Below are 14592 nucleotides of genomic sequence, written 5' to 3'. Positions count from 1 at the left end.
AATATTTTCTATACATATTGTTTCGTATTTTGTTTGTTTTTTACTTGTGAATCGTTTTTTTTATATGATAAAATTGTTTTTATACTTGCGAAATTATTTTGTTACCTGCAAAAATTGTTTTTGTACTAGCAGTTATTTTTTTACATGCAGAATTTTTTTTTTTTTACTTGCGAATCTTTTTTTTTTTAATTGAGTAAAATACTTATTTTATGGACTGGACCCTCACAATATTATGTTAGACCCACTCGACATCCATTGCATTCGGTCTCCCTAGAGGGGGGGGGGTTACCCACATATGCGGTCCTCTCCAAGGTTTCTCATAGTCATTCACATCGACGTCCCACTGGGGTGAGTTTTTCCTTGCCCTTATGTGGGCTATACCGAGGATGTCGTTGTGGCTTGTGCAGCCCTTTGAGACACTTGTGATTTAGGGCTATATAAATAAACATTGATTGATTGATTGATTGATACTTTGCAAATCGTTGGGTGTGACTAAAAACATTTTTTTGTGTTTTGCCAGTCATTTCAGATTAGGCAATTGCCGACGCTAAAAAAGTGCATGTACATAAAAACAGCTCATAACTGGCAATCTGTTTTCATGATTCACCTGAAAGAGCCGTTCAAAAGACTCGACTCGTTCGCGAACGTCACATCTGGCAACCCAGCTCCCATCCCGGCCAGGATGGTGATCCGCTCCAGTCTACACCAGCAGGCTGCAGGCTAACGCGCCTCCGAAGCCGCAACAAAATGTTCTCTTTCGGCGCCGGGCGAGGAGGAGGAGGAGGGTGGGGCGGAATGTCGGCGACGTGTTGTTGATGGTGACCGCCGACACACAGTGGAGTTATGCTCTCACGAAAGAAGAGTAAAAGCGAGTCGTCGAAGCCAGCAGAAGTGCACGGCAAGTACGTGAAGAAGGAGACGTCGCCGCTACTCACAAGTAAGCAACAGGCGGCTAGCATGCTAACCTTAGCCTAGCCTAGCCTAGCCTGCTCTTTCTCGCTTTACCACAACTGTTTATTCAACCTACAACGTCTATCAAGCAACAGTTGGGACTTCGAAAACATAGTTTAAGTCGTATTGCCAGACACTTGTATTTAGTTTTTCTACTTTTTCCTAGCCTGGTCAGTGTAACGCTAGCTTTAAAAAGTTGCCCCATGTTAGCATTCGATGCTAACATCAAAACAGTGAAACGATGTTAATACTAAGTTAATATTGTCCATTTGTTCTCTTCTATAAACTATTTCAAAAAAAGTATATATATTTGTTGTATTGATATTAACAGTAAATGAACAAGTAGATTAATAATACATTTTCTACCACTAGTCCTTAATAATGTTGACAAAATATTAGAATTATAAATGACACAATATGTTGCTGCATATGTCAGCAGCTAAATTAGGAGCCTTTATTTGCTTACTTACTAATAAAACATTTTTTAGTCAGGAATATGTCCCTGGACACATGAGTACTTTGAATATGACCAATGTATGATCCTGTGGTATCGGATTGATACCTAAATTTGTGGTATCATCCAAAACTAATGTAAAGTGTCCAAACAACAGGAGAATAAGTGATTAATACATTTTAACAGAAATGTAGATAGAACATGTTAAAAGAGAAAGTAAGCAGATATTAACTGTAGGAGCCACAACCACAACACCAGGGGGAGCTCCACTAACCACGTTAAACCCAGATTCCGATCTAACAAAGGTCTTAAAGGGGAACATTATCACAATGTCAGAAGGGTTAAAACCATTAAAAATCAGTTCCCAGTGGCTTATTTTATTTTTCGAAGTTTTTTTCAAAATTTTACCCATCACGCAATATCCCTACAAAAAGCTTCAAAGTGCCTGATTTTAACCATCGTTATATACACCCGTCCATTTTCCTGTGACGTCACACAGTGATGCCAACACAAACAAACATGGCGCATAGAACAGCAAGGTATAGCGACATTAGCTCGGATTCAGACTCGGATTTCAGCGGCTTAAGCGATTCAACAGATTACGCATGTATTGAAACGGATGGTTGTAGTGTGGAGGCAGGTAGCGAAAACGAAATTGAAGAAGAAACTGAAGCTATTGAGCCATATCGGTTTGAACCGTATGCAAGCGAAAACGACACGACAGCCAGCGACACGGGAGAAAGCGAGGACGAATTTGGCGATCGCCTTCTAACGATTGGTATGTGTTTGTTTGGCATTAAAGGAAACTAACAACTATGAACTAGGTTTACAGCATATGAAATACATTTGGCAACAACATGCACTTTGAGAGTGCAGACAGCCCAATTTTCATCAATTAATATATTCTGTAGACATACCCTCATGTCAGCAGGCCAGGGAAGCTAGGGTCGATATTCTTCTCTTGATCATCTTCGGTGGCATAAGGGACGGTGTGAGCAAAGACATCCAGGGGGTTTAGCTCGCTCGTCTGCGGGAACAAACTGCCGCCATTGCTTGCCGTGCTACCGAGGTCCTTTGTCCCTGAATTGCTCACACACTCCGGCAGATTCAATGGGGGTCTGGCGGCAGATTTCTTTGACTTTATCGTTGGAAATGCATCTGCTTTGAGTGTCGCAGGATATCCACACATTCTTGCCATCTCTGTCGTAGCATAGCTTTCGTCGGTAAAGTGTGCGGAACAAACGTCCAATTTCTTGCCACTTTGGCATCTTTGGGCCACTGGTGCAACTTGAATCTGTCCCTGTTCGTGTTGTTACACCCTCCGACAACACACCGACGAGGCATGATGTCTCCAAGGTATGGAAAACAGTCGAAAAAACGGAAAATAACAGAGCTGATTTGACTCTGTGTTTGTAATGTGTTTGAGAAAATGGCGGATTGCTTCCCGATGTGATGTCACGTTGTGACGTCATCGCTCCGAGAGCGAATAATAGAAAGGCGTTTAAAATTCGCCAAAATTCACCCATTTAGAGTTCGGAAATCGATTAAAAAAATATATGGTCTTTTTTCTGCAACATCAAGGTATATATTGACGCTTACATAGGTCTGGTGATAATGTTCCCCTTTAACTCATTCTCCTTCTATGCTACATCAATATGGAATGCACTCCCAACAGGTGTAAACGAAAGGGCATCTCTACCCTCCTTCAAAACCGCACTAAAAGAACACCTCCAGGCAACTTCAACCCTAAACTAACACCCTCCCCCTTCTACATCCCACCTCCCCGGATTGTAAATAATCAAATGTAGATACTTGTTCTTATGCTTTCTGAGCTCACTATGTTCACCGCTCGCTGTACATATCCTACCAAGTCAGACCTACACTGTTTCAATGTCCATTTCTCTGATGATGCAATTGTTGATGACTGAAGTGCTGATATCAACCAAACCTAACCCCCCACCCCCTCCACATCCCACACCCCGGATTGTAAATAATGTAAGTAATTCAATGTATATAATCTGATGATTAACTTGTGTGATGACTGTATTATGATGGTAGTATACAGTATATCTGTACCATGACTCGATTTTAGTGGACCCCGACTTAAACAAGTTGAAAAACTTATTCGGGTGTTACCGTTTAGTGGTCAATTGTACGGAATATGTACTGTACTGTGCAATCTACTAATAAAAGTTTCATTAAAAAAAGAAGCCTAAATGCTGTTTAAGTTAATTTACATTTAATGGAAGGTGCTTTATGTTTATTCAGCCAAAATGGGACGATTTACTTTATTTGCATGCTTAGAATAATTATAAGGTACACTTTATTTGTAATTATTACATTTGTCTAAATAATTTGATGACGTAACTGTTAAATTGCATATATGGCGGAAGGATCTGTGTGGTAATATGGTTTTGGACACAATGTATTATGGGTAATGGCAGTCAGGTATGGTGGAATCGAGCCGCACAGTTTTTTGACCTTACTCTTACTTTTTCTAACTCTTTCTTACTGTAACAAACACGCTCTATTTTGCCATTCACTTGTTCCCACATCGTTATTGTTTTGTAAACGATACAAAACGAAGAGGAGCGTCTGGAGTTTTGTTTGTTGTTGTCGCAGCAAGCGGGAGCAGGAGAAAGTAGAGGAGCGTCAAGCTAAGGCTTCATTAGGAATCTACATTAACAGTAAATGAACAAGTAGATTAATAAGGCATTTTCTACCACTTGTCCTTAATAATGTTGACTCAATAATAGGTAGATAAATGACACAATATGTTACTGCATATGTCAGCAGACTAAATTAGGAGCCTTTGTTTGCTTACTTACTACTAAAAAAAAAGAAAGTTGTCTTGTATGTTCACTATTTTATTTAAGGAGTTTTTAAACAAAATCAACAAAATATTTTATTGATAATAAGAAATCAAGCGATACGTTTACCAAACAATCTGTCACTCCTAATCGCTAAATCCCATGAAATCGTATACGTCTACCGGTAGTCTCTTACGTGAATGAGCTAAATAATATTATTTGATATTTTACGGTAATGTGTTAATAATTTCACACATAAGTCGCTCCTGAGTATAAGTCGCAAACTATGAAAAGAACTGCGACTTATAGTCCGAAAAATACGGTAATGCTTAAACCAAAAATAAACAAAAGGCAAGTGCCGCTAAGAAAGGGCATTGAAGCTTAGGGAAGGCTATGCAAAACGAAGCTAAAACTGAACTGGCTGCAAAGTAAATAAAAAACAGAATGCTGGACGACAGCAAAGACTTACAGCGTGCGGAGCAGCAGACGGCGTCCACAAAGTACATTCATACATGACATGACAATTAACAACAAAACAGGAGCGCAAGAAAAGAACTAAAACACACAGGAAAACACCAAAAAACTCCAAATAAGTCAGGGCGTGATTTGTGACAGGTGGTGACAGTACACCTACTTTGAGACAAGAGCTATAGTGATGCATGCTTGGTTGCGAGAACGACTTTTTACTGTCAATATTGGCTGCTGAATTTTTTTTTTTAATGTTTTCTGCTGGTGGTGTGCCTCGAGATTTTTTTTTATGAAAAAAAATGTGCCTTGTCTCAGAAAAGGTTGAAAAACACTGCTTTAAAGGAGTGTTTTGTGCCTCTAAGGGTAAAAAAAGCATAAGTGAAAATATTTTTCTTCTTCTTTCAGATCTTATGCCCTCATTCATCCGCCATGGACCCACCATGCACCGACGCACCGACGTGCCCCTACCCGACATGGGACCCGCTGTCTACCCCATGGCCACCAGCCGTGATCCCGTGGTGTCCCGCAACAAGAGCTTCCTACGACCCCCCGTGCAGCGGCCCCCTCACGAGGTGGCCCGCCGCGAGAGCCACCGCTTATCGGCGCCCCCTTACCTGCCCCGCAGCTTGGGCGAGTTGCCCCACGAGTACGGCGGCTCGTCGCAGTCCTTCCTCACCGACGTGAGCCCCATGTCGGAGAACGGAGACACCGGCCGCTACTACTACCCCTCGGAAGCGTCGTACTACGACGGGCAGCAGCAGCAGCAGCCGAGGAGGCTCCCGGAGCGCTTCCCTGACGACTATCGCTACTACGAGCTCAACGAACACAACTTCCAAAGACTTCCACGGCAGCACACGCCCCCTGCTTCCAGCAGACCACCCTCAGGTAAAAGGAATTCTGGTCAACGTATGCCATAGGGGTGTAACGGTACACAAAAATTTTGGTTCGGTACGTACCTCAATTTAGAGGTCACGGTTCGGTTCATTTTCAGTACAGTAAGAAAACAACAAAATATACATTTTTGGGTTATTTATTTACCAAATTTGCAAAATCTTCCACCAAAAATATTTTTCTTAGTAGAATATTTGATGTGAAGTAATGGGAACCTTGGATAGGTCAATAATTCATAATAACATTGATTTTGATTCAATATTATGTTTTGAGCAATGACAGTTTGAAAGAAAAAAAAAACAGCTTTGTTTTATTAGTCAACATTGCAACTTTTTCTAAATTACATTTAACCTTTAAGCTTTTTTATTTCACTTTTGTTATGTTTTTGTTTATTTTAATAGTATTTTTAGAATGTGCCGTGGGCCTTTAAAACATTAGCTGTGGGCCGCAAATGGCCTCCGGGGCACACTTTTGACACCCCTGCTATAGATAATAAAAAATTGAATTTGATAAATCTATGGATAAAAAGCAGAGCCTGGCGACGCATGCGCGTTTATCATAACTCTCTCTCTCTCTCTCTGTCTCTGCCCCTCCCTCACCACACAATTTGTTTTGTTTTTAACCCCTTCTTAACCCTGAACGTACATTGAAAATACAGGCAACCCTAACTCAAAATGCCGGACATTTGAGGCATTTAAAAAACTCCGCCCTGACAGCTACGCAAAAGAGGACATATCCGGTGAAAAGAGGACGTATGGTCAGTCTATCGTAGCCCGTTAGCTGCTAGCATGCCGTGTGTTGTGCCTCGGTGTGCATTGTTTACACAACGTGCGTTACGCTACTTAATATGTCTGTGTGGAAACTCGTTCGGTACACATCCGAACCGAACCGGAACCCCCGTACCAAAACGGTTCAATTCAAATACACGTACCGTTACACCCCTAATATATATTATATATATATATATATATATATATATATATATATATATATATATATATATATATATATATATATATATATATATTTATATATATAATATATATTTTAATCTTTTTTTGTTCATGTTTCCGAGTTTGAATATTGCGTGGAGATTTTTAAACTGACAATAGCATTCACCATAAATACAGTGAAAAATGTACAATTAATACATATGATTGGTATTGGTATCTGCAGATCTCCCTCATGGATGATCGGGAATCAGCAGCGCAAAACCCGGTTCGGAACATCCCTAACTACCGCACTTTGAAAAATTATTTCCTGTAGAGGCAGATACGGTAGCACACTAATTGCTAGCTATCTTAAATGTCATCAATCAATCAAAGTTTACATATATAGCCCTAAATCACGAGTGTCTCAAAGGGCTGCAAATGTTAACGTCAATACTGTACATTTAAGAACCTCTTTGAACACATTCACTAATACAGCAATATTAATGATAACCGTAATATGAAATGTTCATATCGTCACATCCCTTGTCGCAAACCAGACAGAGAGTGCTTTTAGATGGGGGGAGGGGCCTACAGCGCCACATGTCGCTTGTTGAGAAGAGCCATTACTTGCTAAATATAGCGACAAAGTCACTGAGTGGGCAACACTGATCCCAAATTCTATGGTTTCTTATGCTCGTTACAATGCATACTGCCACGGTGCCACCTACTGTACAGCTATATAACAACAATCTTCATTAGAGATGTCCGATAATATCGGCCTGCCAATAAATGCGTTAAAATGTAATATCGGAAATTATCGGTATCGGGTTTTTTTTTTATCGGTATCATTTTTTTAATTTTTTTTTTTAATTAAATCAACATAAAAAACACAAGATACACTTACAATTAGTGCACCAACCCAAAATACCTCCCTCCCCCATTCACACTCATTCATACAAAAGGGTTGTTTCTTTCTGTTATTAATATTCTGGTTCCTACATTATATATTAATATATATCAATACAGTCTGCAAGGGATACAGTCCGTAAGCACACATGATTGTGCGTGCTGCTGGTCCACTGATAGTACTAACCTTTAACAGTTAATTTTACTATTTATCATTAATTACTAGTTTCAATGTAACTGTTTTTATATTGTTTTACTTTCTTTTTTATTCAAGAAAATGTTTGTAATTTATTTATCTTATTTTATTTTATTAATTTTTTTTAAAAGTACCTTATCTTCACCATACCTGGTTGTCTAAATTATTCATAATAATGTGTTAATTCCACGACTGTATATATCGGTTGATATCGGTATCGGTTGATATCGGTATCGGTAATTAAATAGTTGGACAATATCGGAATATTGGATATCGGCAAAAAGCCATTATCGGACATCCCTAATCTTCATTCATGACAGTCCCATTATAATGTGTTTATGAACGATGGCGGACGGGTAGCGCCAAATCTAATTGTTTGGTGGCCCACAAAGTACATATAATAATAATAATAATAAGACGACACCTTTTTTTATAAAGATCCGAACCAGGATTATTCAACTCAATTGTTCACATTTTACGTACTTAATAACCGTCAGGAGTGATGGTCCCGTACCTAACATAGATTGTCTATTTACCACATGAGCCTATTGTCAAAGATGGTTTATAAAGAAAGAGAGTCGTTTACTGGGAAGTAGAACTATTTTGTCAACAAGAATGCAGAAGAGTGATTGTCCTGTCTGCAAACATAAATCAAAAGAGGAAACAAAAGTCAAAGATGGTCTATGAGAGGAGCGTTGCCTCTGCCGCTGATTGAAGGAGTACTGCAAAAATTGAATTTTTCCTGATTTTTTTCTCGACCCATTTTGAAATCTTGAGTGGCTGGAGCCTGTGGAATTGACCCTGAATATAAGACGACTTGACATTTTCAGATGTTTGCAGTGTAAAAATACAGTGTCATGTTCAGGTTAATAAACACGATGTACAGATTCCCCCTAGTGGCTGTTTGTGCTGTCATTTGGACTGAAGCACATTTTCAGCCCCACACAGCCATATTGTAAATATCATTGTGGTAGAAGAAGAAGGCTTTTGTTGCGCATCTGAAGCGAAGATGATGATGCGGCATGTTTAAAGATAGATCCCAGCACATAAACAAGTCTTTTCACATCCGTTCCCGATGCTCCTTATGTGCGTCACACTTAAGTCAGCGTGAAAGGAATGTAGGTCGGCTTCTTAGGACTCAACAACAACAACAACAACAACAGTTTCTTCTTCTTTCAATGTGTCTTTTATAATAGCAAACATGGCTAACAGCTGACTGTGCCAAACCCGTCTTTTAACCTTGCATCCACATGCAGACTGGTCAGTAATCACCCGCATTGCACGTTTTTTTAATTCTATATTGGAAAGAAAGTACTCTTGGGTATACTCACACTTCAGAGTAGTCAGTGTACAGCTTGACAGAAGTATAGAGATATACATATATATATATATATATCGGGCTGTATACATTAGGGCTGAAACGATGAAATATATTAATTTGATTAGGTAAAATCTTCCATTTATTTTGTTTCTTTAATTTTTTTTTTTTTTAAATCATCATAATTCTAATTGATAGCAATCAAAAAAGTGCAGATCCCATATAACAACCTTATTGCATTATTGACGATAATCCTGGAATGAATGATAATAAAGTAGGGCTGGGCGATATGGCCTTTTATTAATATCTCGATATTTTTAGGCCATGTCACGATACACGATATATATCTCGATATTTTGCCTTAGCCTTGAATGAACACTTGATGCATATAATCACAGCAGTATGATGATTCTATGTGTCTACATTAAAACATTCTTCTTCATACTGCATTAATATATGCTCATTTTAAACTTTCATGCAGAGAGGGAAATCACAACTAAGTCAATTGACCAAAAGTGTATTTATTAAACAGTTACTAAGCAGTGGCACAAACATTCATGTCATTTCAAAACAGAAAGTGCAAGATTGTCAGAGACATTTTAAAACAAACTATTAATGCACTTTTGTGCATGATGTCACTAAGATGACATATCAAAACAACACTAAATTAAAGTGCACTTTTTGCACAGAATGCCACTACAATAGTTTAAAACAAATAAAGTGCACTTTTGTGCATGATGTCACACAAGATATTTCAATAAGTGTCAAATAAAAATGAGCTGCATAATAGGAAATCAAATAGTGTATGTCCTTCGCTATGTGCTAGGTTCCTGCAGACGTTATCTCCTTCTGTTGTTGACTATTTGTTACATACGGTGTTGATGTGGAAATGGTTGCTTGGGCATTTTGTTGGGTGTGGCACCGGCCGGAGATGTTGACATGCGGAGTTTCAAGCACTCTTCATTCTCCAGCGGGTGGCTTTTCAAATGATGCTACAAATTAGCAATAATGCTACTTTTTGCAGCAACTCTTTTGCCCCACACTTGACATATTACGGTTGTCTGTTCAACATCTTCCCGCTTGAAGCCAAACCACCGCCAGACAATGGATCCCGTGCTGTTTTTCTTGGGAATTAATTCTTCTTCCTTCATTTGTTACCAGATTCGCACCTTCTTTCTCTCGTATTACCACTCGCACCGCTAGCATCGCAGCTAACGTTACCCATGCCGCTACCTCTCTGCTCCGCGAGAGAAGGTGCGCTTGTTTTATCTCTCTGTGAGAAGGAGAGACAAAAAGAGTTGAGAAACACCCGTAGTGTAATGCCCGCAGCTAAAAGCAACTGTGTGAGAACGTATACTCGAATATCACGATATAGTCATTTTCTATATCGCACAGAGACAAATCGAGTATATTCGATATATCGCCCAGCCCGATAAAGTACATTGTTTTCGACCATGAAAATCCACATTTTCCTGCAGCAAAAAGTAGACATGATGAGTAGGTTGTGGAGGAGGCGCGCACATTTCTGTGGCCTTCTCACATTCCACTTCTTCATGCCGCAACCGCCAGCAGCCTCTTTCTCTCTCACTGTCACCGCCTTATAAAATGTATCAGATTCATCATAGACGCAATTCTGGCTTTTTTTTTTTTCCCCCAGCCTTTTCTTTCTGTCGCCATGCAAAGTCACCACGAACCTCCATCAGGCTAATTGTCCTGACGCAGCTGTTGGCTGCAGATAATTCACACAATGAATGCATCTGCTCTCAATGTTTTTCAAAGCTGTGTTTGCACATCTGTCGCTCATCTCCTAAAGGAACAACACTCCCGTTTTATGTCATTTGGCAAATATTGATGTCAGGCAAGAAAACATCTGCCGGATTTTTTTCTAAATACTTTTTATTTTTTTATCCAAGGATATTGGAATAAATAAAAGATGTAAGATGATGGTATTTGATACATGTTTCAAATTTAAATGTGAATCTACACAATTTTTATGGAGATTTGAGTGAATTTTCCTAAAATTATGGCATATTATTACTGTTTTTCTTCCATCCGAAAACTGTATTTTTATATCTGTCCATATGGATAATTATTGATATTTTTTATGACCTACGGAAAATAAGTAGCAGGCGAAAAAGTATATTAAATGTTAAAACATTTTTTTTCAAATGTAACCATCCTCTTATTATAATCCCCTCAGCTATCAAGGCAGAAAGGAAAGGAAATGTCAACACAGGCATGGAAAACACGTAATCAATGTAAACAAAATTCTAAAATCATATTGAACACTTAACAATAACCTCTTAAAATGAAGGTGCAAAAATAAGGAATATGTAAGAAATGCTTAATAAAGTGTAACAAAATAGTGCAAAGTGTGGAAATGTATTTCTTATTTGCCTACAATAAATTGTCTTTATTGCAAATGGTGACCTGAAATCTGAGAAAAAGGTGGGTTGTACGCTTGGTGGACTGAAAAAAATCGATTCAGGGTTCTTTTTTTTATTAAGATTTTTTTGTAAATATGTTTTTTTAGGCGTTCTTATTTGCTGCTGCGTGTACATATCATACGTCAGCAGCCAAGAGGAGGTTTTGTAACCTGTTTTGAAAATATTTTATTCAAATGTATACCAACTATATTGGGAGCTTGCTAAGCTACTACAAGAGAAGGCTTAGAGACAACGCGGACTTTAGACCACAAACTAGTTGAGAATGAATAAAAAGCGCCTCTGCTGGTTGCCGCCATGCACTACACCAGGGGTCCCCAAACTTTTTGACTCGGGGGCCGCATTGGGTTAAAAAAAATGTGTGTGTGTGCGCGTGCACAAACTGCCTTTTCCTTACAGTGAACAAAAACATGTACGTACACGCACACACACACATATATACATGTATATATGTATATATGTATATATATATATATATATATATATATATAATTGGTGTCATTACAGATGAGACAAACTGCCTTTTTCTTTTCCTTACACTGAACAAAAAAAGGTCATATGTCCACTGATGTTTAAAAACGCTACACTCTGAGTATTTTACGTTTCCCCAACGACTTCGCCATTTTTTACCGTTGTGCACTAATTGACTGAAATTGCCGGTTTGCGTTATCGATGGTAAAATGCGTTTTTAGACATTATGATTTGCCTGAGCGGCTAGGAGACCCCGAGAGTTACAGGCGGTAGAAAATGGATTGCTGGATGGGCTCAAAAGGACAGATTAAAAAAATTATAAATAAATAAATAACTTTTTTTTGGGACGCTGGCGGGCCGTATGTGGGACGCTGGCGGGCCGTATGTGGGACGCTGGCGGGCCGTATGTGGCCCGCGTGCTGTAGTTTGGGGACCTCTGCACTACACTTTATAAATAATTGGTTACTCATTCTTAATATGGACAGCAGTTACTTTTCTAGCAAGTGGGACACCTAGTTGTCAAAATGTGTACATACAGTAATATTCAGGGTTTCCCGCAGCGCTTGGTTGTTAAGGCGGCCGCCTTAACAACAAAGAGCCACCGCCTAAACTAAAGTTTTAATTTATTTTATTTTATTTTGATTTTCTTTGATTTTTTTTTTTTTTTTTTTGTCCTGTCCAGCTTCTCAGGCAAATCATATAGTTGATGTAGATGCCCATATCTTATTTCATATCTTATGCCCATATCATATTTTCTGGGGGAAACACTGATAATGATAAGCTCTGAAAGTAGTATCAAAAGTAAGTTTGAGTGTAACAATCCTAAAAATATCCTGAAGAGGCGTCAGAAAGATTTTTGTGGTGTGGATTCTTGTATAATCAGTCCCTCAAGCGACCCAGTTTGGCACCCTTGTGTTCCCTCTTTTACAGCAGCATTCCTCTCCCATCCTGCCAATCACATCCTAATGCCTCGCATTCCTCATAGTTCCCAACGTGATGGTTTTGAACTCTCCCAAAACTATCAGTTCTTCCCAAAGGCCACTTTTGGCCTGCAGCCACTCTCTCTCTCTCTCTTTGAATGTTTGGTCAGACATCTCGCTGGCTCCCTTTAAGCACTCATAAAACAAAATCTATATTTGCTCTCCTCCCCAGGCATAGGTCGAATACAGGCCAAGTCCCTGGGGAACCTCTCCAATCTGACGGCGGATGACATGCCTCTCCCCGGCGGCTGGACTGTGGACTGGACCATCCGCGGCAGGAAGTACTACATCGACCACAACACCAACACTACGCACTGGAGCCACCCTCTGGAGAGGGAAGGGCTCCCACCAGGCTGGGAGAAGGTTGAGTCAGCCGAGTTCGGGGTCTATTACGTGGACCACATCAACAAGAGGGCGCAGTATCGGCACCCCTGCGCTCCCAGGTATTGTCATTGTCAATTCTCAGCACTTTTTGTCTGCTTGCATTGGTGCTATGTGGGGCAGTGACCCACCAGGTCCAGCAGATAGACCTGTGTAAAATAAAAATAAAATAGTTCAAATATTATATCGTGTATTACAGCCACTTAGGGATGTTACAATAAACGGTAATAAATAGGAGTGAGAATCTTTGTTCAGCTAACGATTTGATTCTGATTCCTGGGTTTGAAGATTTGATTCAGAATCGATTCACAATTCAACATGATTCTCAAATCAAACCGATTCTCGCAATGTAATATTTGGTATAATAATTATAATGAATTGTTTTCAAAACGAGTTACAAGTTAGAAAAGCTCCTTCTGGTTGCATAGAGATGGCCTACAAAACGTTTTATAAAATTGTTCTTTTTTATTTATTTATTTATTTTTTCTTTTTTTTTTTTATTGACATCCAGCATCAGACATTCCTATCCATTACATCATATTCACATAAATCATAATCTATTGTCTGCCCTAAATGTCAAAATATTTTTGTTTATATCCCACCCATACCACCCCCCCCAAAAAAGAAAGAAACAACAACAACAACAAAATATCTACAAATACATCGATTAAATGAACAAAGAAAAAAAGAAAATAAATAATAATACATTAATAATAATAATAATCAGAAATAAAATATAAACAGATACATATATATATATATATACACACACATATAAATATATATATACATATACCGTATATACATACATACATATACACATATAGGGAGTAATCCCTTTATTTTTTTTTGCAGTACAATCACTAATTTGAAAAATTAAAGTCAGGTTTATGGGGCGTGACATAGTTGACCCAATTTTCCCAGTATGAAGTAAATTTTTCCAATTTATAATTAATAAAGGCAATCTTTTCCATTTTATATACGGTATGTCCATTGTTGTTTCCATCCATTGCTTCAAAGTTGGGCTCTCCTGGGATATCCATTTCCTAGTAATGGTCTTTTTACAATTCTAAAATGATTCTTACGTATAAAAATAGATGCCGTATTTTTCGGACCATAAGGCGCACCGGATTAAAAGGCGCACTGGCGATGAGCGGGTCTATTCAGGTCTATTTTCATACGCATTAAAGGGGTCATATTATGATTTTTTTCTAGATTTAAAACACTGTCTTGTGGTCTACATAACATGTGATGGTGGTTCTTTGGTGAAAGTGTTGCATAGATGATGTTTTACGATTCATCTTCAAGTAGCTTTCTGAGCGTCTCTTTAGGATGCGCCGTTTTGTGGGTGGTCTTACCTATGTGGCTCACCTTATGCAGCGTTTTCTCC

The 14592-nt window shown here is 38.8% G+C and overlaps 1 protein-coding gene across 1 annotated transcript in view; it reads left to right on the top strand.

Annotated features, from left to right (window-relative positions):
• Positions 1-683: 683 nt before the first annotated feature.
• Positions 684-14592, top strand: part of sav1 (salvador family WW domain containing protein 1) — a 30814-nt gene continuing 16905 nt past the window's right edge. Inside the window, exons 1-3 of the mRNA XM_061969069.1 lie at positions 684-937; positions 5089-5568; positions 12994-13264. Of these exons, the coding sequence (XP_061825053.1) occupies positions 844-937; positions 5089-5568; positions 12994-13264 (845 nt within the window). The 5' untranslated portion in view covers positions 684-843. The remainder of the gene's footprint in view (positions 938-5088; positions 5569-12993; positions 13265-14592) is intronic.

The sequence above is a fragment of the Nerophis lumbriciformis genome, linkage group LG08 (assembly GCF_033978685.3).
Source record: "Nerophis lumbriciformis linkage group LG08, RoL_Nlum_v2.1, whole genome shotgun sequence".
Lineage (NCBI taxonomy): Eukaryota > Metazoa > Chordata > Actinopteri > Syngnathiformes > Syngnathidae > Nerophis > Nerophis lumbriciformis.
The sequence above is the reverse complement of the archived record's forward strand: the minus strand, read 5'-3'. Positions and strand labels throughout refer to the sequence as shown.